Raw genomic sequence first — 26,888 nt, 5'->3', positions numbered from 1 at the left:
GGCATCTTTCACTTTTTGTTTTCTATACTTGCTTTTGTATGAATTATTTATAATGAGCACATATTACTCTTAAAAGCAGAAATAATGCCTTTCCACACAGAAAAAAAGTCCGAATAGATCATTTCTCACAGAAAAATGCTGCAAATTTGCAAACACATGGCATTAAATTTTTCTTATAATCATATAATAAAAACTGCTGTCTTAGATATCTCAGAAAACAAATTCTGATACATACATTTTTTTTCTTATTTCAATGTTTTATTCCTAATAGGGAGGAGGAACTCCTTACCAAACAGTTTTTGCAACAGTCACCATATGCACATTCAGCACCTGACTGAAGCTTACAAGTACTTGCTTCACAACAAGGGTCCAATTCACATTCCTGTGAATAGAACATGACTGTCAATAAAGAAATAAGTTACTGGCATCAATATTAATTAATAACATTCTTATTTTAGACCTAAAATCTACTTCTTTCTAATCTGGCTGGAGCAGACACTCTCCAGATAAAATCACCAGCTATCCCACTGGATTTATCAATGACTTTTTTAGCTATGACCATTTAAGCCTCAACATACTTCAAAAGACAGAGTGTGTTCATTTATCAATGGAACTGAGCTAGAAATCAATTTAAAAAGTAGAAAACTCTATATATTTGGAAACTAACAAATACACTTAGATATAACCAATGGAGCAATAAAGAAGTCATAATGAACAATAGAAAATATTTCAACTGAATGATAATAAAAATTCTACATATCAAAATTTGTTGGATATGGCTAATGCAATAATTACAAGGCAACTGACAGCCTTAATGCATATATCAGGAAATAAGAAAGGCTGAATAGTAATAAGCCAAGAATTCATCTCAAAAAGTTAGAAAAATCAAAAGCAAATTAAACCAAACAATACAAATCAAAAGTAACAAAATGAAAATTTAAATTAAAAAAAAAAAACTAAACAAGTTCATAAAAGAAAAAGAAAAATAGGAACAGAAACAAATGACATGGAAAACATACAACAGAGAGGGAGAGAGAAATCAACAAAGTAAAAAGCTCCGGTGAAATTAGTAAACATTAAAAATACAAAAGGTACAAATAACCAATACCAGGAATGAAGAAAAGGGTATCAGTACAGATGCTGTAGCTATTATAAAGATAATAAGTTATTTGAAAATTTAACTAAAACAGGCAAATTCCTAGAAAAATGACATTAACATTGACTCAACAGAAAACAGAAAAACTAAAGAGTCAAAAAAAAGCAAAGAAATTGTATCAGTAGTCAACAATCTTCCCATAGAGAAAACTCTAGGATCACACAATTTACTTAACATGTCAAAAAAAAAAAAAATTGTTTTCTCAATCTTATACAAACTCTTCTCAAGAACTAAAACGACAGATCACTCCCTAATTCATTTTATGTGGCTAGCATAAACAAGACAAGACAGTACAAGAAGAGAGAAATATAGGCCAACTTATTCCTAATCATAAACATAAATCACATCTGGCAATAACAAGAATGAATACATACTTGTGTTTTCACCAAGAATGCAAGATTAGGTGGTCATGAAAATTTCAATAAGTGTAATCAATCATGTTAACTCAGTAAAGAAAATCTTATGACTATGTCAAAAGAGTCAGAAAAAGCTTTTAATAAAGTTGAACTTATACACTTTTAAAAAATCTTAGCACAATAGGAATAAAAAAGAATTTCTTTAATCTGATAAGTGGCACCTCCCAAATATTGAGACACTGAAACCGAAAGCTTTCCTTTTGGGATAAGGATACTACTATCACCACTTCCAATCAACACTTTACCAAAAGTACAATGCAAAACTAGAACTAAAAAAATTAACAAAAGGTTTAAAGATGAGAAAGGAAGAAAAAAAATTTTTAAACTGGCATTATTGTAGATGATAAGGCTGTTAGAAATAAAATCCAAAAGAAGCTATATATAAGAATTAATAAAGTAGCTGTACTCAAAAATCAACTGGATCAAGGGACTTTGTCAATAAAGTAAAGAGACAACCTATAGAATGGGTGAAAATATTTGGGAACCATATATCAGAAAATGAATACGGAAGCTGGACAATGGAACAGACAGACCGAAGAAGAATTGATGTATTTGAATTACAGTGTTGGCAAAGAATACTGAATATACCATAGACTTCCAGAAGAACAAACAAATCTGTCTTGGAAGAAGTACAGCCAGAATGCTCCTTAGAAGCCAGGATGGCAAGATTTTGTCTCACATACTTCAGACATGTTATCAGGAGGGACCAGTCCCTGGAGAAGGACATCATGCTTGGTAAAGCAGAGGGTCAGTGAAAAAGAGAAAGACTCTCAATGAAATGGACTGACATAGTGACTACAACAATGGACTCAAACATAGCAACGATTGTAAGGATGGCACAGGACTGGGCAGTGTTTTGTTCTGTTGTACACAGGGTCGCTACGTGTTGGAACTGACTTGACGGCACGTAACAACAACAGTATTAACTTAATTTAGAAATTAAATACGACCTCCTTTGGCTTCAGATTCCTCATCTGAAAAATGAGACTATTAACAATACCTATCTCTTAGGGTTATTGTGAGGATTATACCATGTAAAACATTTAGCAGACATCTCTGACATTCAGCAAGAGTACAATAATGACATCACAATTTTATCACAAGACACGTACTGCCTTCTATGGAGAATGATGTCAGCTGGCAAAAGCCAGGTATAGTCAGGTTAAGGAAGAAGAAGCAGCTTACATTCAACTGAAAAATATTTAACAACTTAATGCAAGGTCTAAAGGCAGGAAGTCCTTTAGGTAGGCCATTTTGAAAGGAGTATGGCTAAGATACAGACCAATAATAATAAGTATAGGCATGGAAACCATGGCAAAAGTGTAGGTAACAAATCCAGTAAAGCCAGAGATCAGTAGGTAAACTGGAAATTAATAAAGGGAAAAAAGTAATCTGAGTAGCACTGTAGGACTCTGGAGGATGGGCCAGCTTCAATTTATCATTAAAATGAGTCCAACTGAATAAATATTATTGCAATGGCAGTGTCAGAATAGTAAAAGTTTACAAAAGCCACGTGAAAAACTGACCAATTCTTTTAAGTAAATAAATACGCCAGTAACCTTAACAGAAATGGCAGAAGTAGTAGAAGGTAGCAAAACTAGAATAAACGTGGCCCTTTTCTTGACTTCATAATCCATAACACCGTTACTTACGTCCCGGAGAGGAGGAAGTGACCAATCCAAAGAACATCTCCACACAAGGAAAACACCAGCCCTCGTTTTGCCACTAAATTTTACTCTAGCTCCTACACCAGATTGCCAAAAGCAAGCAATTTTATTTTTTGCAAATTTCAGTGGTAAATTCACAAAGCAAAAATTAAAAATTAAACAACTGACCTTTGGAGTACCACAGTCACACTCTTCCCCAGGGTCCACCAATTTATTACCACAGAAAGGAGCACTATAAGCTTCATCTGGCTTTGGAATATTAAGAAGGCAGTTTCCTCCTTTATTTAAAATTAACTTTTCAAAGTCCTCTGCACTGCAACTGCTGAAGTTTCTGGAACCTCTATAATAAACATTAAGAAAAAGTGATTACTCATTTTGAAAAATCATAAATGCAAGTCATGCCTTTAACCAACATGAATATTTTAAATGCCAGAACATAAGCTGACAAAGTAGAGAGAAATGAACATTAATATTTATTTTAAATAAATATAAAACATTATTTCAGCTATTGTAGAACAGCTCACTATTTGGGTTATACCACAATTGTACCTCCATGAAAATAGCTTCCAAATACATCACTTACACTGAAATATAAAATCATAGCATTTCAGCATCAGAAGAGACGTTAAAAAGTATCTAGTTTTACAGAGAATTAAGCTTTATTGATCTTCCATAGTAAAAGTTCTCCAAATGTTTAACACTACCTATATGTTGTTCCCAATGTTTTTTAACTGTGCAGAATAACACTCCTATGTTCCTCCCACTACCGCTTACAGGGAACTATGCTAAAATCATGTGAATGGGCACTTCTGGTAGGGATTCACTACAGCCATCAAGATGCAGATACATGGTGCAGAATTTCAGCTATTCCTATATGATAGATTTTCAATTTGAGCTTTTAAATAAACGCCTTTTATGATAATTCTTTGGAACCACAGTTAATACTTTGAAGGCTAGATGGGCTTCTAGAAACTGTCCAACTTGAGTTGTCTGTGTCAGATTTATACAAATGCAGTTTTTATATATTGTCTCTATTTATTAGTTATTATTTGACTCATTAACTATAAAATAATTTCAGATACTCCTTTTGGCTACTTTTACCTTTGAAGACTAGTGAAAAATGCATCCATTTATACACCAAGGACCTTTGAGAAATCCAAGTAACATTAAAAATTTATCAAGGGAACTTGGTGCCCTAAAAGAATCCTTTTTTGACGTATTTGAACTATGGTATCAAAAGCAGTAGTGGGAGTGAAAATTATGTTGCATTATAGTTATTGAGGAAGCATCCCTATCTATGGCTGGGTCTCTTGTACACACAAGGAACTCTAGGAAACAGACCCTTTTTGTGACAGTTTGTGTCCTGGGTATACATTGTTACACTCTTCTTTACTAAATGGTCCTAAGTGTTCAGGGAAATAGACAGTCCTGGCTCTCGGGATTAGAAAGCAGTCTGCCCAGAACACTTCGGTACTGTTAAAAAGTACAAAAGGGTCTTTGAATGTGGAATGTTAAAGGATTTTAACAGACTGACCAGCAGAGAAAGAAAGAAGAAATAGAATGAACAATCAATTCTCGATGACAGAATGAGCAAAGACAGTATTTTGGCCCATACAGAAAGGAAAGCTCTAGCACAAGGCTTTTGATAATAACATAAAGACTTGTTTTCCTTATTCTTCTTTTACTTGCTACTTTGTGTTAAGAATATTGGGGGGAGAAGTCCTTTTGTGCAGTTATCATTCATCCCCTCATTCAACAAATATTTATTAACCATCTATTATGTGTAAGGCACTCTTCTTGGTGCAGAGGATAAAACAATGGACAAAGGAAACAAAAATCCCTGCCCTTGTGGAAGATACATTCTGGTGAGTTACACAGACTATAAACATAATAAGTAAGTAAATTAGATAGCATATTAGAAGGTGATAAGTGCTATGAAAAAAAAAGCAGGTAAGAGTGATGAGCTGTGCAGAGGGCAGAGCAATTTCAATTCTAAAAAGGGTAGCCAGGGCAGGCACCTCAAACATTACGACATTTGAATCAAAACTAGATACCTGGGGGAGAACATTATAGGGAGGAAGAGCAAGTACAAGAACCCGAAAACAGAAGATAGCCTGTTAAGTTTAATCAACAAAGAAGCCAATGGTATTGGAGTTGAGTGAGTCTGTGAGGAGAAGGAGTAATGGGAGATCCAGTCAAAAAAGGTAGGGACAGGACATTGTAAGAATTTGGCTTTTTACTATGAGTGAAATGGGGGGAAGGGGAGACAATGGAAAGAGTTAAGAAGAAATGATCTGATTTGACTTACGTTTTAACAGGATTGTCATGGTTGTTATGTTAAGCACAGACTGCAAAGAGACAAGGGTGAAATCAGGAATACTATATGACTACAAAAATCCATTCAGCAGACGACAGTAGACCATCATGACAGCAGAAAGTGGGAAGAAGTGGTTGGATTATTTATATATTTTAAAGAAAGTCAATAAGATGGGGATGTGAGAAAAAAAGAGAAAAGTCAAGGACAATGCCGACATTTCTGTCCTATATTAGAAGGATGGAGTTACCATTCATTAACTGGGATGGGGGTAGAGCAGATTTTTCAGAGGCCCAACAAGAGTTTGTGTCTATTGGACATCAAGTGGAAATGTCAAACAAGTAGTACACAATAATTATTTGATAAAAATTTCAACAGAGGATTTTAATTGTTTCATATTTCCAACTTTGATCTTTATGTAGCAAGTATAGTGCCTACCACATAGTAGATATTCAATAATATTTTCTGGAAGAATATATTAATTAGTCAATAGCCGTAGAAGTTGTATGGTTATATGTATATTTCTATACTTAAGTCTCTAATTTTAATCTATACAAAATCCACCACTTCTAAACAGATCAATTTTTTAAATAAGCTTGTTATTTAGTAGTTGGAACACATTTTTTCACAGAAACAATATTTAAAATGTTTGAGTCTAGAGTAACCTACAAAAAAAAATCTGTTTCATCCACAATGAAGTTGATTAGAGTACTTATAAGCCTAACAGAATCATAAGCACTTCTGGTATTTTTTTAGCAGATGGAGATATCAACAAAGATCCCGTAATGTTGGCCTTCACTAATGCCTCAAAAGTCTTTGAAGGGTACAGTGAAGATATTATTTCCCTAGTCATACCTGGCTGACACCTACATCAATAAGAAGGATAATCTTCCTTTCTCCTGTTACTTGGCTCAAATAGCAACTAAAATATTCCTACTCTCTACGTATCACCTCTAGGCTCTAGAATATTAATAATTCCAAGTATCTCCTTATCTCTTTTCTCATATCTCGGTGAGTTTTCCAAGAGTTCTTCAAAAGAGGAAGTGACTGACAATGGTGGAAATAGTTTACCAGGATATGTCAAAAAAAAAAAAAAAAATCAACTATCATTTAGAACATTATTTCTATGAGTAAACTGGAATACATATAGAATACATTTATACAATTACCATCCTGATCCCCATAGCCTAGGTGTAGGAAATCCTAAGAGGGGACTCTAATGGCACTGTATTATATAAAGAAAAAGAGCACTGTGATATGGAGGATTTCTGATATAGGTGGCATTTAGTGGTAGAGTTAAGAAAGTAAACTGGAAGTTCATAGGACAACTTCACTAGAAAAGCACTGCCCAAGTAGAGCAGCTCACGCTTTCAACAACCCAAGAACGGTGTATGAGGAGAATATTAGTAGGCCCTTAAAATACCATAAATGACAACAAAAATCATATTACAAAGTTATGTTATCCACTTTATTAAAAAGAAGTGGCTCCAAACGACTTATTTATTGAAAAAACAAAAACATATATATCCCTTGCATCTAAGAAAAAGGACTAACTTAAAATGAGCAATTAATTAATGCTTACTAAACAAAATATGAAGGTGACAGTGGGGAATCTGCTCTCAAAAAAAAAAAAAAAGATTAATTAATACCACTAAGGATAACATCATTCTAGTTCTCAGATTATTCTTACAGAAAAATTTCCAAACACCACCAAAAAATGACATGAAGACATAAGATTTTATGAACAAGAATCAGCAAAAACAGCAGTTACAGAAAGTTTCCAGATACTGGAATTATCAAACAATAACCATAAAACATCTATGCCTGTTATAGTCAAAGAGGAACATGAAAATCTTGAAAACTTCAGCAGGGAACTAGAATCCACAAGAGCAATACAGCAGATTTGAAAAAGAACCGCACAGGAATTTTTAAAATGAAAATACAATAAGCAAAATTAAGAACTCAATGGATAGGTTTAATAACAGACTAAACAGAGATGAAGACAGGATCAGTGAACTGGAAAATGTCAAAAGAAATTAGTCACGAAAAAATGATGGAAAATTCATAAGAAATGGTAAGAGACAAAGGGGATATAGTGAGGCCTTACACACAGTTAACTGAAATCCCAGGAAAAGAGAGGTAGAGAATGTGCAGAAACAATATGTGAAGAGGCAACATGTGAAGACATAATGGCTGAGAATTTTCCAGAAGTGAAAAAATATGAAGTCACAAACTATAAAAGTCCAAAGAATCCTAGGCAGGATATAAATGGGTACGGGTGTGTATGTATGTGTGCATGTTATATATATATATATTCCACATCTAGAATAATGTAACTGCAGACAAAAAAGTTAAAATGAAAATAGTAAAAGCTAAATACATTCACATCAATTGAAAAACAGTCTGACAGTTGATATCTCAAGTGCTACAATGGAAGCCAAAAACAATGGAATAATACCAGTATGCTGAAAGAAAAAGAATGCCAATCTAGAATTCTATATTCAACAGAAATATCCTTCAAGAATGAAATAGAAATACATTCTCAAAAAACAAAAACTTAGAAATATACTATTAGCAGACACAGACTAAAGGAAATTCTAAGTGATAAAACAAAGACCAAAAACCAAACCTACTGCCATTGAGTTGATTCCAGCTCACAGCAACCCCATAGGGTTTCCAAGGCTGTAAATTTCTACGGAAGCAGACTGGCACATCTTTCTCCTACAGAGCCACTGGTGGTTTTGAACCACCAACCTTTTGGTTAGCAACTGAATGCTTTAACCACTGCGCCACCAGAGCTCCTTAAATCAAAGACACAAGTTGTAATTTGGGCCCAACTGATATTATAGAGTCAATCCTACCATCACTCTGTCCATTTTGTCCTCTGCCCAGAATACTTCCCTGTTCAAACTGGAAGTTTGTGCAGTGTCTTCTGGGAAAGTTTATATTTTCCTTGGAAGAAGGAGGTTCCCCTTCATTCAGTAATGATGATCTTACTTATGTTCTTTTTTTGGAGGGTGGGAAATGTTTTATTCTCCAACATCTTGTATTCCTAGATCTAGAAATCAGTGCACCTTTATTCAAAGTTTTTTTGGACCAAGCCATTACAATACATATTGCCTCAGATCACAGCCTCAGAGTGACGGTGTTTGCTACTGACCCAATTTTAGCCTAACGTCCCTAAAGTAATTCTGCACTAACTCCTATATGTAATGCAGTCCTGAGATTTCACTCCTTGCACAATCTCATCTAGTCCAAATCTGTTTCTTAAGCTATATCTCTTGCCTTAAAACCATGTCAACCTTGTAAGCCCAAAAAATTTCTACTTCACATACAAAAGGATAAGAGTGAAGTGAAACTCAGGAGGTGAACATTTGTAAGCAGTGGAATACTTATACTTATCCACAAGCTCTATACCTGTCCTAGAAGTTAAGTAAGGTACAAATTGGACATTGTTCTCTTTGTCCTGATTAATTTTAACTTATTACACTAACATATAAAATTATTTTTGGAAAACTAATAAAATGTGTATAAACTTACATAAATGACTCACTACACAATCATACAACACCCAATAGGCAAGGGCAACAACTGATAAATATTTTATCTATCCTAAAAAACCTATTAGAATATTAAAGTTTGAAATTATAAAGGCAGTCATAATAATGGAAAATAATCTCGAGTTTTTCCAACAACACAAATGGCGACTATACACACCGACCTCACCACATGGAATATACAGGAATCAAATTGACTACATCTGTGGAAAGAGACAATGGAAAAGCTCAGTACCACCAGTCAGAAGCAGGATAGGGGCCGACCATGGAACAGACCATCAATTGCAAGTTCAAGTTCAACCTGAAGAAAATTAAAACAATTCCATGACAGTCAAAGTAAAATTTTGAGTATATTCCACCTGAATTTACAGATCATCTCAAGAAAGATTTGACACACTGAACAATTATGACCAAGACCAGACGAGTTATGGAATGACATCAACGACATCATACATGAAGAAAGCAAAAGGTCATTAAAAAGACAGGGAAGAAAGAAAACACCAAAACAGATGTCAGAGAGACTCTGAAACTTTGCTCTTGAACGTAGAGTAGCTAAAGTGAACGGAAGAAATGAAGAAGTAAAAGAGCTGAACAGAAGATTTCAAAGGGCAGCTCAAGAAGACAAAGTAAAGTATTATAATGAAGTGTGCAAAGACCTGGAGTTGGAAAAACAAAAGGGAAGAAAATGCTTGACATTTCTCAAGCTGAAAGAACTGAAGAAAACATTCAAGCCTTGAGTTACAATATTGAAGAATTATCTGGGCAAAATATTGAACAATGCACAAAGCATCAAAAGAAGATGAAAGGAATATACAGTCACTGTACCAAAAAGAATTGGTTGACATTCAGCCATTTCAAGAGGAAGCATGCGATCAAGAACTGATAATACTAAAGGAGGAAGTTCAAACTCCACTGAAGGCACTGGCGAAAAACAAGGCTCTAGGAATTGACGGAATATCAACTGAGATGTTTCAACAAATGGATGAATGCTGGAAGTGCTCACTTGTCTATGCCAAGAAGTTTGGAAGACAGTTCCCTGGCCAACCGACTAGAAGAGATCCATATTTATGCCCATTCCAAAGAAAGGTGATCCAACAAAATGCAGACATTATCAAACAATATCATTAATATCACATGCAAGTAAAATTTTGCTGAAGATAATTCAAAAGCTGTTACAGGAGTACATCAAAAGGGAACTGCCAGAAATTTAAGCCAGATTCAAAAGAGGATGTGGAATGAGGGATATCATTGCTAATGTCAGATGGGTCTTGGCTGAAAGCAGAGAATACCAGAAAGATGTTTACCCGTGTTTCACTGACTATGCAAAGGCATTCGACTGTGTGGATCACAACAAATTATGGATTAACATTGAGAAGGATGGGAATTCCAGAACACTTAGTTGTGCTCATGAGGAACCTGTACATAGATGAAGAGGCAGTCTTTTGAACAGAACAAGGGGACACTGTGTGGTTTAAAATCAGGAAAGGTGTGTGGCAGGGTTGTATCCTTTCACCATATTTATTCAGTCTGTATTCTGAGCAACTAATCTGAGAAGCTGGACTATATGAAGAAGAATGTGGCATCAGGATTGAAGGAACACTCATTAACAACCTACGATATGCAGATGACACAACCTTGCTTGCTGAAAGTGAAGAGGACTTGAAGCACTTACTGATGAAGATCAAAGACTACAGCCTTCAGTATGGAAAACAAAAATCCTCACAACTGGACCAATAACCAACATCCTAATAAAAGGAGAAAAGATTGAAGTTGTCAAGGATTTCATTTTACTTGGATCCACAATCAATGCCCATGGAAACAGCAGTCAAGAAATCAAACCACATACTGCACTGGACAAATCTGCTGTAAAAAAAACCTCTTCAAGATGTTAAAAAGCAAAGATGTCACTTTGAGAACTAAGGTGCGCATCTGACCCAAGCCATAGTATTTTCAATTGCCTCATATCCATGCTATTGGCAAAGAATATTGAATATACACCATGGACTGCCAGAAGAACAAACAAATCTGTCTTGGAAGAAGTACAGCCAGAGTGCTCCTTGGAAGCAAGGATGGCGAGACTTTGTCTCATGTACTTTGGACATGTCATCAGGAGGGATCAGTCCTTGGAGAACATTATGCTTGGTGAAGTAGGGGGTCAGTGAAAAAGAGGAAGACCCTGAACAAGATGGACTGACACACTGGATGCAATGACAGGCTCAAACAGCAATGACTGTGAAGATGGCGCAGGACTGTAGTGTTTCGTTCTGTTGTACATAGATAGGATGGCTATGAGCTGGAACTGACCTGATGACATCTAACAACAATCTCAAGTCATGCCATTCAGATATATCTGAAATATGACCATCCACTGAAAAATAAAAAAATTAAAAACTCCATAACAATATTAACAACTTTTAATATTACTAGCCTATATTATCAATTCTCAAGTATAGACAAGGGAACCCTGGTAAGTAACAATCTCCTAGTTGTTCAATGCTATTAAATATTAATATTTATAATAAGGTGGTACCTACATTTTTTTTCCTAGAATGCTTTATTTCTTAATTAAAAAATAACATCTGATCAGAGCAAATGAGTAAAAAAATACAGAAAAGTCCAGAGGAAAAAAAACACAATCACATATAAGACTACCACTGAAAGACAGGGCCAATTAAACAGTTTGGCATATGTTCTTTCAATCTTTTGTGTATGTTAGTATTTTAAGACAGAAATAACTCACACCACGATGTTTCATATCTCACTTTTTTCACTAGGATAAAAACATTTTTAAACCAGTGTATTATTAACCAGAAGTGATTTACAAACTATCCTCTGCAGAGCCCTAGAGCTTCCAAGAAAGTTCTCTTAAGCGTTAGGGCCAACTTATCCATTAGGCACAATGTCTAAGGCATATCATACTTTCAGGGGCCCATGAAAATGTTTTAAATTTAATTTCTTTTAAAATCAGAAGAAAAAAATGAAAATCACAATAATGAATATGTAACAAGGAATCCAGCCTGCCTGCATCATACTCTCCTTTATACCAACGCGGTAATAAAATATAATTTAATTTTTTTTTTTTAATGGAGGAATGGGTGCACAAAGGCAAAAGTGTCTAGGATCCATGAAAATCATAACATGGTCCTGGGAGAGTAGGGGATGCAGGACAGTTAGAGAATACAGGGTATTTCTCCCCAATTCAGCCAGAAAACGCTCTCTTAGGTATTTTATATAATAGACTTCCAGGTAAGAATACATTAGGGGGAAAAAATGGGTTCCCCAATTTAAAAAAAGTTTGAAATCCACTGTTAAAAAACATAAATTTTAGAGCCATATAGTGTTACACTAAATAGATATTTCATGGTGAATTTAAACAATCTACTTTTTTTTGACATTTGTGACCAGTTTTTTATTAGGTTAAACAACGCATATACATACTATATGTTTAGTGTGATTATTCTCCTAAAACAAATTCCTAGAAATAGAACTCCTGGGTCAAAATTGTGCGTTGTAAGGTTTTGGACACAAATCTTCAATCTACTCATAAATAATTTATACCAGTTCTTTTTCTACTAGAAGTACATGAGGCAGCCTGCTGCCCTACATATCCCTGAAAAATAGGTATTATTTCTTTGCTGATTTTATACGGAAAAATGTTTATTCCATTGTTTTGATTTGCATTTCTTTGTTTAATGATGTGGAGAAATTTTTCACAGATTCATTGACATTTTATATTAATTTCTTCTATTACGAACTGACTGGTCATATCCTTTGTCCATCTGTAAATTAGTGATTTTTCTTATTAATAAAAAAATGAAATTTGTCAGAGATGTTTCATAGTATTTTCTGCTGTTTGCCCTATAATTGTTTGTTTTTGACATACACAAATCTTCAAATGTGTAGATTGGTTTTGCCTTTACAGTTATTTGTTTGGAGGGGAGGGTTTTTGCTTAGAAAAGCCTTCCTCTATCTAAGAGTATATCCTATTAAATCATCTAATTCTTTGATATTTTCATGCTTCATAGCATTTGGAATTGATTTTAATGTATGATATATGGTAAGGATCTGTATTTTTTCCAAATTCTTAACATATATTACCTGTCCCATTTATTGAAATAATCTTGTCCTTTAAAAATGTCATTTTTATCAATAAATTAAATTCTTATATATACTATTTCTGAGTTTTCTACTATGAGTCTACTGATACATTTATTATGCATTTAAGTTAACATTATACTATTTCAAAACATCTTAATACCTAGTACTGAAAGCCTTCCTCATGGGTCTTCTTTTGCAATATTTTCTTCACTATTATCACAAAATTACTCTTTCTACTTGGCTTCAAATTCATTTTTTGTCAAGTTCGAAAAGGTGGGAAAAATAAATACATATATATATATGTAAAATATATCTATTGATTGGGATTACATTTAATTTGTAAATTAGCTTGATGAAGACAGATACATTTCAAATATTTAGTCTACCCATAAAAGAACACTGCCTTTATTCAAATAATGCATTATGACCTTCAATAAACTTTTTTATCTTCTTTACATAAATCCATATATTTCCTATTAGGTTGATTCCAAGATATTTAGAACTTTGGGCAAATATAAACAGGTTTTTTCCCCTCATAGTTTATTTAAATAATTATAACTGATTTACTGGGAATCTATTTAAATATTTATTTTATAAATATATTTTCAATACTATGACTTCCTTGCTTTTCAAAACTAGACAATCATATAATTTACAATAACTGCTCCTCTTTTCAAATATTAATATTTATTCCTAAATATATTCCTATTCATGGATTAGCTAGATCTTCCAAAACAAGATTAAGTAATAGTACTGATAATGGTTATCATGTGTGCTGGATATTCTGTTTTCCCTCCAGATCTTTTCTCCATCTTTCTCCACCTGTTCTATGCCCAGGAGGTTGACCTATATATACTGCAATCAATTAAACATAACCAATAAGAGGGGCTGGCAGAGATAAGGAGTTGGTAGGAGAAGAAGGTTGACCCTCTGTCAGGTCACCTCATGCAGGCAATGGCCCTCTACATTTAGTCCTGTGGAGTCAGCTTCTCCTATACCTATAGTTACTCTCTCCAAGATCTGGTAACAATTCCCTCCCGTATATCTTCAGGCCTAGAGGTGTTACTTCCCCATTGTTGCTAGGTTAGGAGTACTTAACCATTCCTTGTTGGTTTGCCTTAACTCTGCCCACACCATTCTATTAAACTCCTTGATAATCCCATTAGATTGTACCATCTGTTTAGTACCAGGAACCTACCAGGAGTAAGAATGACTCTAGTATTTCTTTATCATATTTGTTTGACTCTAGCATTTCATCATGGTGACACCATGTATCACAGAGTAGAACTCCTCCGCAGGGTTTTCTTGGTTGTAATCTTTACAGAAGCAGATCACCAGGCCTTTCTTTCATGACACTGAGTGGGTCTGAACCGTCAATCTTTAGATTAGTAGTCAAGCGCAAACCGTTTGTGCCACCCAGGGACCGCAGTGAGTCAGAATCAACTCGACGGCAATGAGTTTGGATTTTTTCTTTGTTTAGCATTTCATCATCACATGTGATTCTGGCTGTGCTTTTATATAAACAATGTATTATCAAGTTTTATCATAAGAGAAAAGTATCCTTTTACCCTGTTTTACTAAGGATTTTAACCAGGAATGAAGTGGAACTATTATCAGAATTCATTTGCTGAAATAATCTTATGATAGTTCTCCTATATCTTATTCTATGATTATATTCAGTGACAGATTTCTTAATATTAAGTCATTCTCCATAAAGGGGAGAGCAACAAATGCTTTAGGTAAGGATACCCTTCCCATCTCACCCTCCACTGGATGTCTCAAAGGGAGCCCTACCGGCTTACTGTAAGAGCTGTCCTCCATCAACATCTCCAGTGCAAATCAAGTGGAAGTCTTAGAATTCTGCATGCTCCTGGCAAAATTCCCACCCCACTTCAACTCCAGTACTCGATACCACTACCACTGTTTGCCTGGGGACCATCAACCCTTTATCTTGCTTATGTGTGTCACCACAAGAGGCCTAGATCTCCTGGGAGATTCTCATACTCATTTGGCTCCCCCTCACACCCTACACATACACCCGGCTCCCCCTCACACCCTACACATACACCCATTTCACCTCACTTCCCAACTTATAAAACCTTTCTGCTATGCCCTTGAGAACTCATGGTTAATCACCAGTAAAATGCCCTAAATTATAAACCACTTCTCTGAATATCCCTTCAGCCTTCTTGCTCTAGTTGAAAACTGGCTCTCTGCTAACACACTGCTTCCCCTGCATTTTCAAGGTTGAGGTTTTTTTGTCTCTCATATCTCTTCTAACATAAGGCCTCACTGTCCCTTTCTAACCACTGTTTCCTAAAACTTCATGTTGTCAGATCCCCATTATTTCTCCTTGTTGCATCATCTACTGTTTCCTGTTACTCTCCAGCATTCCTTGAAGATTTTAGCTCATGGTTCACTAATTCTTTCCAACACTTCTGGCAAAACTCTTAGTGATTTCAGTATCTATATAAGTCATCCTCCAAATATACTGGGCCCTCAGTTCCCTTACCTTTTCTCTTCATTGATTTGAGTCCCACACCTTCCTAAGCATTCACTCCCATGATCATTATCAGTAACTGTTCTCCTTCCATAATCTCAAAATAACAGGCATCCCATTCTCCAGCCTTTACACAGTATTTCAGCTCACTCCCTCTAATACTCAAACCCAACAGTCTTTCAATATCATTGTGTAATAAAAACTTTAACCTTGACCAAAAAAAGATTTGGCCCTTGCCCTCAGTTTGTGGGAGGTAATCTCTAAGCTCTTGGAATGTCATGCTTGATAAGAGTGTCTTTGTTTACTTGGGAGCCTTTGGCAGCCAGATAGTAACAATGTGATTTAAGATGGGGACTTTGAGCCACACCAACAATGTGATTTAGGGTGGGGCTCACAGGGGATTCAGCTTGACCTCCTGAGGGGCTGAAAACTAAGGTCAGTCAAATGGGTAGCTACTCAGATTTATGTGGTTGAGCCCCAATAAAGACTCTGGACATGAGCTTCCCTGGTTGGCAATATCCCATGCATACTGTCACACATCAAGGCCAGGAGGGCAAATGCTGTTCTGACTCTTCAGGAAAGGGATAACTGGACGCTTCATGTTTAGAACCCCCCTGGACTCTGCTCTACGTGTCTCTTCTCTTGCTGATTTTAATCCACATCCTTTCACTACAATAAATCATAAGTGTGAGTATAATAGCTTTCAGTGAATTCCGTGAGTCCTTCTAGTGAATTATCAAACGTAAGGGTGGTTTTAGGAATAGCCCAGACTTGAAATTTGTGTCAGAAGTCAGGGTGGTCTTGTACGAACTCTTCCCTCTAACTTAGCCAGCTCTCATAACCGCCAAGACTACGATCCATGAATTATAATCCCTTTTCACCATCCTACACTGCCCCCATGTTCTTACTCCTCTCTTCTACTCTTTTAATTATTTGTTGTTGGGAGTTGCTGTTGAGTTGACTACAAATCATGGTGACTTTACCTGTAACAGAATGAAACATTGCCCAGTCCTGCTCCGTCCTCAAAATCTTGGGTATATTTGAGCCCATTGTTGCAGTCACTGTGTCAATCCATCTCATGGAGAGTTTCCCTCATTTTCCCTGACCCTGTACTTTACCACTCTTTTAATTATAGAGTCTTTAAAAATATGTTTTAATATCTGGTAGAGCTGGCCCTTTCCTTCCCAAATTACTTTTCTTGTTTGTTTTCAGGCTTTTCCTGGATATTCTTGTTTATTTTTCCATTTGAATTTTATAATCAACATGCCTAGCTCCAGAAAGAAATGTGTTATTTTTATTAGAGTCACATTCAATTTATGAATTACTTTAGGGAGAACAGACATCTTTATGACTTTGAATGTTTTTATCTATGAATATGATTTGTCTTTCCATTTACTAAGTCTACTTTTCTGTCTTTCAAGAGTGTTTTATGATTTTATAGATCATATAAATTTTGCACATTTCTTGTTAAATTTATACCTAGGTATAACCTAGGAGTGGGTAATGTCTTGGAAGCCAAGTAAAAAAACTATTTTCAGGGAGAGGGTAATGTACTGTATCAAATGCTGCTGATAGGTCAAGTTAAGAGGAGGCTTGAGAGATCATTATTGGATTTAGCAATGTGGTGGTCATTGTAGACCTGGAAAAAGGCAGTTTTATGAAGTGATGGGAGTGAAATTCTGATTGAAGTGGGTTCAAGGGGGAATGGAATAAGAGATGATAGAAACAGTGAGCCTAAACAAAAATTTCTAAAGAATTCTGTTCTAGAGTGAAGGAGAAAAACTGAGGTGGTAGCTGGAGCTAAAAGTGAGGTCAAGGGAAAGGTTTTTTTTTTTTAGATAGGAAAAATAAATTATGGTGTATTTGTTTGCTGGAAAGATCCAGCATGGAATGAAGAATAAATGTTGGTGGGGAAGGTGGTGGGAGGACGGAGTAACAGAGAGGAAACAGCAAGGGAAAGGGAGGGAGAATCAAACTGATGGTGAGACTGGTCTTTTGATGGAGCTAGGAAATTCATCCACAGTAGCAGAGAAGAAGACAGAGTGAATGTTTCTTAGTGCTGCCATAACAAAAATACCACAAGTGGGTGGCTTTAAAGAACAGAAATTTTTTTCTCATAGTTCTGGTGGCTAAAAGTCAAAATCAGGGTCTTGGCTATGTTGATTCCTTCCATAGGCCTCTCTCCTAATTTCTGGCGTCAGCTGGCAATCCTTGCCATTTCTTTGCTTATAGAGCAGTCTTCACATGGCACCTGTCTTCCCTCTGTGAGTGTGTGTCTCCATGTCTGTTTTCCCTTTTTTGAAACAGGGTTATATTTACTGGTATAGAGGTTAAGACTTCAACATAGTTTTTGGGGGGGCACAATTCAACCCATAACAATATGTGCATAGGTTCAAGAAGGTGGGAGCTTGTAGAAGTATACCTACATACCTGTGGCTAACTAAAGGTTTCTTTCTTAAAGCTCTCTGGGATTATCTAATTAAAAAAAATAGACTTCTCATTGCTATATCATATAATTAATTCCTGAAGGCCAGGAATAATTTTTCCTGTTTTTTCAACATAGACATGAGCATTGGCAGAGTTTAGGAAACACTGGTATATACAATACCATCTTTAGAAAAATAAGAAAGAATCCAGTCACTCACGATGCTCCTGAATTCATGATGCAGCTCTTTGCTCCACAAAAACAATCTCTTCCATCATCATGATTCATTCCAAGGTTATGACCCAGCTCATGAGCAACAATGGATGCGAATGTCTCGACAGTGATTTGCCCAAACTGTCCAAACACAGGAAGTTATTAATTAGATTTCTGAGCAAAAGTGAAATGTTTTATTTCTTGGATTATTTTTTCACAAAAGGAAGTTTATTCACTACAAAGATGGCAGTCTCTATGCTAAATCAAGCATCCAGTTTAATAAGAAAATAGTGTGACCTCAACATACTGATAATGGAGATGGACCCTTTCAGCAATGAGTCAATTACTTTAGCACCAATAGATTATTCATGGTAGTTATGGGAAAGTAAATTGATGGCTCTAATTTAATTCACTCATATACGAACCTTTGTTTCCACATCCATAAAAAATGAAGAGAAAATAAATATTAGAAAACTTGATCCAGTCTCTAGGGATAGAACACACCTGCCATGTCTACTATGTCCCTCACAATGCCTGAAACAATGATTTAAGGACTGTGGAGGAAGTATAGCGCCAAAAAATGTTTGATACTGCCCTAATGCAGAGGTCCAAAGTTTAAAATCAAGAACAAAAACATACCACATTAATCCCGCCTGCATGGCTCCTTGAACACACTGTTCCCACAAATGCCATTCCTGCAGTCCCACCAAAACCCTTCTTCCTAAATAAAAAAAAGAAGGTAAAAATTATAAAATGTACTTGGGGAGGACGAAAGGAACACACTGCTCCCATTTTTATGGTGGTACAGCCTACAACAATTGGGAGAAAAATGCCAATAATAGACAATATTTTAAAAAAAGAATTTAAGTGATGGGTATACAATATGATTGATGTCACTAGTTTTATTGAATTGTACATGTAAAAAAAAGTCAAACTGACAAATGCTGTGTTCTCTATATTTTCACAAAAATAATTTTTAAAAAGCAAAGCAAAAAAAGGAAAAAATCAGAATATAGTTATGCCTTATCTCTTTTTTAGTATCAGAGAATGAGATTAATATTAGATACGCATTTTTCAGACAAATATGAAAAAAAGTTTTTATACCTTCTGGATGAAAAGCCTTCCTTAAATGCATTACATTTATTTATTCAACAAATTTTAGTGAAGAGAGACAAAAAACCAAATGAATGTATTTACAAAGAAGACTGCATGCAGCACAGTGAGCACAATGAACAAGAAGAAAAGTCACAATTGTCTGCATATCGTTCCTCAAACACGCCAGTCACACTTGTTATCTCAGGATTTATTCCATCTGCTTGGAACTCTCTTTCCCAACTCTTCTCTCACCTCTTTAAGGTTTTTACTCGAAAGTCCTCATCTCAGTGAGGCTTTCCCTGGCCATGTTACTAAAATTTCAACCTCACTCCTCCAATACTTTTACATCTCCCTTCCCTGTTTTATTTTTTCTTCTTACACTCATCATTAGTTAACATACCATACATTATACTTATTTAGCTCATTCATGGCCAATCCTCTCCACCAAAATATAGGCTCATGAGAGCAGGAATTTTGGTCTGTTTTGTTCACTACCGTACCCCAGCGCCTGATACACAGAAAACACTGAAACTCTTTTAAATAAATGAATAAATCCTGCACTGTGGAATCTGACCAGCTCAAGAGGTGAGAACTAGAGATACTGACATAAGACGATTTCCAAGGAAACACCCCAGCCGGATCACCCTATAGTGAATCCCATAGTTCCCAGATGTCTGGTGATCCTTGGTTGTTCATCGTTAACGCCTCTTGAAAGTTTGAGTACATGACTGGAGACTTATCTGGGAAAAGGCTCTCAAATGACAAATGATCAAAAAAGAGAAAAAGACAGGTCGGTAGGTGTGGTTGATGCCTGCTCTTCTCGGTCTTCTGTGAAGTAGAGGGCTTTCTCACTGGTACCAAGACATTTGCATGCGCGTCAAGACCAAATCTTTGTGTTTATGGAGCCAGAAAAGACCACCTAGCCATTTTCAGTTCCTTGCTTTAAATGAACCAACATTAACAAAAGAAAAATAATAAAATTAAGGAAAATTCCTCCACACAGAAAAATGTGTGAATTTTGGGTGCTATCAATATTGAGGGGGGCAAATATATATACATACATATATAAATTAGAACATTTCTGGCAGGACGTCAGCCCATCAAAACAGAAATTTTTCTTAAAGAATAAAATTTTTAAATCTACTTTTAAGTGACAGTTTTGCTGTAAGTTTTTGAAGTTTACTTGTATTGAGTAATTTTACATAAATTTAAGTTTTCAAAATCGACTTGATGGCAATGGGTTTGGTTTTGGTTATAGTACTATGAAAATGCTAGGTAGCAAGAAAAAAATGTTTAAAATATGTCAATAATATCCTCAAAGAGATTAGAAAAAATATTATGTTCATTAAGCAAGAACCTGTTTCTATGAAAAGTAGTATTAAGGGGAATAAAAAGATAAGGGGGATAAAAGATCAGACAGCAGAAATGAAAAACTCAATAAAAGTTTAGAAGATAAATTTAAGGAAATATCCCAGAAAGTAAAACAAAAGCACAAAGAGAAGAAAGATAATGAAATTAGAGGATCAGTATAAGAACTCCCAAGAGTTGACTAAAAGGAATCCCAGAAGAAATGAATAATAAAAATAAAGAGGAGAAAATCAAATTTCTAAAACTGAAGGCTATCAGTTTCAAGATGGAAGTTACTTACTGAAAACTCAGCACAATGAGCAATAGAAGATCTACACCAAAGCATATCATCAGGAAAATTCAGAAGCCTGGGATGGGAATCAAGAGAAGATCCTACATATTTCCAGAGAAGAGGAAAAAAACCAGTCACATACAAAGGATCAGGACACAGAATGGCTCCAGGATTCTCAACAGTAATACTGGAAGTTGAAAGACAATAGCACGCTGCTTTTGAAATTCTGAAGGAAAAAGATTTTTTGCCTAGCATTTTCTATTCAGTCAAATAATCAAACAAGTGTGAGGGCAAAATAAATACATTTTTGGACATGTGAGAGGTCAAAATTCTTTCTTCCCATACACCCCTTCTCACAAAGCAAACTAGAGAAAATGCTCTACCAAAATGAGAGCATAAACTCAAGAAAGAGGAAAAAAGACATGGGAAAGGTGATGGGGAACCCAACACAGAGGGGTCTTGTTATCATAGTGTCACATCTTGTCCTTCCTCACTTAACTGAATGCCAAAAAAAAATAAAAGAATATAATTCTAATAAAAGAAAATAAGAAAAAAAATTATCATTACGACCATTTTATTAACATTATTTAAAAAAAAATAAAAAACACTCACAGAACTAGCTGTGCACTGTCATGCCGCCGACGTGTTATAAGGAACTTTTCCCGCCACTGTACAAAGTTTCCCAACACATCACCAGCACCTCCAGTTATGCTGATCAGGTTTCCGTTTGTCCAAATCTCCAGTCCAACTAGTACAATGCGAATATTTAACATAATATACATCTGGAAAGAAAAGAGAAATAAAGTATATAAAATATATATTAGAATTATATTAAGTTTTTTTTTGGCATCCAGTTAAGTGAAGAAAACTCAGGTCAATATGAGAAAAATCCTTTAACCACATAATCAAGCAACATAACTACTTAAATTAAAAAAAAATAGGACTTTACCCCCTAAAAAAATCTTTCCTTCAATATAACGAGGCTCTAACCTCTCTGAGTCTCAGTTTCCTCATCTGTAAAATGATGGTAACAACAAACGCTCAAAATTCTTTTTATCTTCCATCCCAAACTCTGACAACTCTGATAATTAAAAGTTTTTGGTAAATTTGGTTGCAAAACTTGCCCTGAACTAATGCAAAGCTATTTATTGTCCACATTTACTCTACTTAATGCAAATATTCATACATTTCACTGTAGAAATTTTAATGGTTTGATTACAAGGTGCTGTCCCAGACCTGCTGGAGAGGTTATGTAATACATAGTATATGGACCATATTACCTTTCCAAACTCTTACTGAAAATTCTAATCACACATGTGCCAAAGGTTTCAGATAAAGTATTGTGGAACTGTTAAAACTATTTCACAGAGATATTATGTGGAATAAATGAGTTAGTAAATGAAAGAACTTAGCTCATTTTCTAGTACATTGTAAACACTCAACAGGAGAATTCTATCATCATCATCATCACCACATAATTATTATGCTTGGAATGCCCTATCTTTTAGATGAAATTATAAGCTTTCTGTTATTGGCTACGTGGGGTCAGCCTCTGACTCATGGACACCCCATGAACAATGGAATAAATGCTGCCTGGTCCCGAACCATCTCCATGATCAGTTGCCGACTGGACCAATCTTGTAAGAACATCTATGTAATTCTTCAATTATCTCCTACTGGATAAACTCCGAGATCTCAAACCAAATCACACATACACAAAATGCTGCCATATCTAAGTTTAAGAGTAGAAGGCAGCCTTATTCAAAATAAGACTTTTTCAATAAAAATTCAAGTATCTTTTCATAAACCAAAGTACCTTAAAGTCTATGCTAACATAAAATGCCCCGCTCTTCTCAAAGTCTTTCTACCCTTGCACTCTACTTTCTAACGTAAGAAAAGTTACAAACAAACTAGAAAGCAAACTTCAGAAAGACTTAGGCCCTGAGAAATTAAGAGCCCAAACTGAGATAATTTCTAAATTCTGTTCCGAGACTGTGAAGGGATAGGATAGAATCATCCTGGTTGACAGAAGACACAACTTACGCTGTCTAAGTAGTTTGCTAAACGAATCATCTCTTCTCTCACAGCAGTCTGGTTTCTCCCCATTGTGTCATACTGAAAAACAAAAAAGGAAATCATCATCATCCAAGTAACTTAAGAGAATTAGTATAATCTGTTACAAAGAAGTTAAGAATCCAAACATTTCCTCTGAACCAAAAATTGAGGCATTTAGGCATTCATCAGCATTTCAAATTAATAAATCTAAAGGATACATTTAGGGATAAATGATAAATAAGAATAAAAGAAGAACAGGCACAAGTGTGAAATGAATAATAATGAACAAGCATCAAAGTCTTAATGTTTCTCCAAATTAGTATAATTTTAAAATAAGTTTTATTCTTAATGTTCTCTTTTATTCATTTTAACACAAAAATATTTTCACAAGGTACATTTTACACACTTCACAAGGTAAAGTTTAGAACAATCAAAATGCATAGCCAAAGGAATGAAAAAACAATTGCCAAAGGTTTCCCAAGCTGAAGGTACTACCAATAAACCCCTTCTAAATCATGAGCTATAATAATGAGAGATTAACCAATGATCACTAGTTAAAACATTATGTGTATGTAGACAAATAGAGCTATATAAAAATTTAACCATATTAAGCCAATAACTGATGTTGTTATTGTTAGTCAGTTCTGACTCACAGTGACCCTTTGTATAATGAATGAAACACTGCCTGGTCCTGCGTCTTAACTGATAAGACTGATTATTTCTTTGCGGCCTGGTTAAATCCAAATGTCTGTTTTAATATTATTTTAGTACAAGCAACTTATTAAGTAACCAAATGAAATTTTTAAAAAGAATGTATGGTTGTGCTCCGATTCAGGTATTAATATCAGAATATATTTTATCACTTAGGCAATCTTATTATGATTCTCTTAAACAAAGAAATAATGTTTTAATACATCTGACTGAGTTTGACTGAATAGAATCATTTTTATTCTGAACCATTTTCTACCCGCACATAACAAGTTTATCTGGAAAGAACAATAAAGAAAACCATATTAAATCTCTATTTTTGTGATTTGTCCAAAACATTCCACATTTTACCATTATTTGGGGCACGGAGATCACACTAGCTCACGTTCCCTATGCTTTTTCTTTCTACCACTTGAGGGTAATGAGCCTATAATGAACAAATCTGAGTAAGTTTCTATCTCATAATAAATACGGCTTGTTTTTCTCAACCTACACACTAGAAGAGATTTTTTTTTTAATCTTAAAAATCCTCCAAATTGTCTCTGTAGCTCACAAAAAAGGAACTGCCAATGATATTAAGTTTCTACAAGCAACTTTTCCCACAAACAAAGTTGGCAGTAAAAATAAGACAAATCTTCAAATCATTCATATTTTAAATTACATGGCAGCTATATCCAAAACTAATAATCTTATAAATGCTGAGATAGATTACTTCTCTTAGTTAAGAAAAGCAGACTTTATAAATACGGATATGGAAACTCCTCTGGTGTTATCCTTGTCCACTGAAATTAACACTAAACGCTAAAACAAACCCGTCTCCTTTTTGATTTCCAGGTCATAGTCCCGTCTAAAGGATTCCAGGGCATGGAAGTTTTCTCTCTCTTAAGGGGAAATATAGGCTAGCTGAAATTCTACAAAGCTAACTAAAACCTGAATGACTTTATCCATAGCCACAGTCCTTTAAAGTCATCTAAGAAGTTCCCAAGACCCTAACTGATAGGCAGGCCCAAACCAGTTACCAGAAAAACCAGAGAAAAAAATCACCAGTAAAGAATAAAGTTAGAGGTGGTCTCATTTGCAGCATTCAGCTTCTGGTGGTATTATAAATACTGAGTCAGTTTAAAGGAAGAAAAGCAATTTTAGTTTTAAAATTATCATTTAAGAAAAATTAGTATAAATATGCCATATTTCGTATTTCTCTCATGGGATGCTCACTTCTCATCTGCTTCTCATGAGAAAGAGGAGAAAGTTCCACCAGTCAGTCTTACCTTTTCCTTATCTACTACGATGAACAGCTCCACATACCGGGTCTGTGGCAGGACAGCTCTTCTTCTCTGTTGAAGGCACGAGCCAACAAAGTTATAAGGCTGCAGGTTTTACAAATGAAATCATCTTATCCTAATCTATGGTCACATATTAAGAACATCATAAAATTATCTTACTTAACATATCCTAGATCTATAAAGCCAAAATCACAATTTAAAAAAAAAAAAAAGCCAGTAATATCTGATATCTGTACTGATCTGAGAAAAATTCTAGTTAAAGATGAAACGGGTTATTCAGGTTTCCAAACAGCAGAATTACTGATTTTTCTAACATCAAAACTACATACATCCACACATATATACACACATGTGCACGTACACACATACACGTATACACACACACATACACACACACACACATTTTCATGGGAAACTCAGTACATTTCAGAAAGACTATCTATCAATTACCCAGAGCAGAAGCGGGGACAAAGCTGCCACTCTAAAAAAATGAATAGTTTTTTGATTTTATAGAAATTAATATAAAGTAGGATAAGCTAAAATGTAAATGCTTCCAGTGTTTAAAAGTTAAATAGAATAGCCCGATAGTCAAAAGAGTGGATAGTAGGAGAGGCAATGAAAATAATGCCATAAACTAGTATGAGTTAATTAAAAACATACTGGACATTGACAGAATTAAAGGTATCCCCAGGCGCATGCCTCTTCCAACACAGAAACATTGTCTCATATGTAGAAAGGTCTATTTCCTGCAGGTGAGGTTGATCCAGTCCTAAGACTATTTCAGTCTAAGAGACCCATGTCAAGAGTAAGTCAAGGAGTCCTACAGATGTCTCAAAATACAGACACAAGCGTTCTTGGAAGACATCTGAAGTAATTAAAGCCCTACAGTCAAATCTCTCTCTATTCCTCCAATCCAAAGCTCAAGAATACCATTCTAGTTTATGTAAGAGTTATCTAAAGTAAAAATTCCACTACTCTCCGAAAGGCTGTTAAACGAACTATTACGTAGCAATGCTGAAATAAATATGCATTACTGTTTAAGTCCTAGCTTACAAAACCCACAGATGCTACACCTCCAACTAAATGAATCAGCTTGGTGGCAGGAACTGCTTATTGCTCATTTTTGTATCCCTTAATGCCTATCACAATGCCTGGCACAAAGTTAGCAATAAATGAATAAACAAACAAACAAGTGTTGGTTTAATAGATAAATCCATGGTTTTTTAAAACAGTAATCTGAACCATAAAGAATTATACTATTTCCTTACTCGAAGTAGCTGAGTCATACTCGGAGACTCTTCCTCTTCATCCTTTGTGGTTTCCTTCTCTACATCCTTGTTGGAAACCCCACATTTCAGAGGCTCTTTGTGGACTGCATCCATTCGATAAACAATATGCTCAAAACGAGAACTATTTTGCAGGGGTTCAATCCCATAACTTGTGTTATCTAAATGCAGCAATCCTCTAAATGTTGTGTTACCACATACACAATTTTTAAGAAAAAAAGAAAAATACACAGGAAAAGGAATCAGAAAATCTGAATTCAAGTCCTAGTTCTTAACGTGTAAGAAGGGGTAGCAAAAAAATAGAGGCTTTAGAGTCAGGCAAACTTAAATTTAAACACAAGACTGCTACTTAACTAGCATCACTGCCCAAAAGTTACTTAACCTCTCTGAGTGATTGCTGTAAAATGGAAGGCAGTACAGAGTAGTGGGTAAAGTGTGGGGTCTGGAGCCAAGGACTAGATTGAATCCCATGTGTG

The 26,888-nt window shown here is 35.2% G+C and overlaps 1 protein-coding gene across 2 annotated transcripts in view; it reads right to left on the bottom strand.

The window, feature by feature from the left end:
* The window catches only part of ADAM9 (ADAM metallopeptidase domain 9), a 128,699-nt gene that overhangs the window by 54,034 nt on the left and 47,777 nt on the right, over window positions 1–26,888 (bottom strand). For both annotated transcript variants that reach the window (XM_023737871.1, XM_004383416.2), the window contains exons 6-13: window positions 26,395–26,590; window positions 25,112–25,177; window positions 23,124–23,195; window positions 21,693–21,862; window positions 18,986–19,067; window positions 18,354–18,487; window positions 3,408–3,579; window positions 290–382 (exon numbers count right to left, since the gene is read on the bottom strand). In XM_023737871.1, coding sequence (XP_023593639.1) covers window positions 290–382; window positions 3,408–3,579; window positions 18,354–18,487; window positions 18,986–19,067; window positions 21,693–21,862; window positions 23,124–23,195; window positions 25,112–25,177; window positions 26,395–26,590 — 985 coding nt within the window. The remainder of the gene's footprint in view (window positions 1–289; window positions 383–3,407; window positions 3,580–18,353; window positions 18,488–18,985; window positions 19,068–21,692; window positions 21,863–23,123; window positions 23,196–25,111; window positions 25,178–26,394; window positions 26,591–26,888) is intronic.

This window comes from Trichechus manatus, unplaced genomic scaffold (genome assembly GCF_000243295.1).
Source record: "Trichechus manatus latirostris isolate Lorelei unplaced genomic scaffold, TriManLat1.0 scaffold00109, whole genome shotgun sequence".
NCBI classification, from domain to species: Eukaryota; Metazoa; Chordata; class Mammalia; order Sirenia; family Trichechidae; genus Trichechus; species Trichechus manatus.
This window is presented reverse-complemented; position numbering and strand designations above follow the sequence as displayed.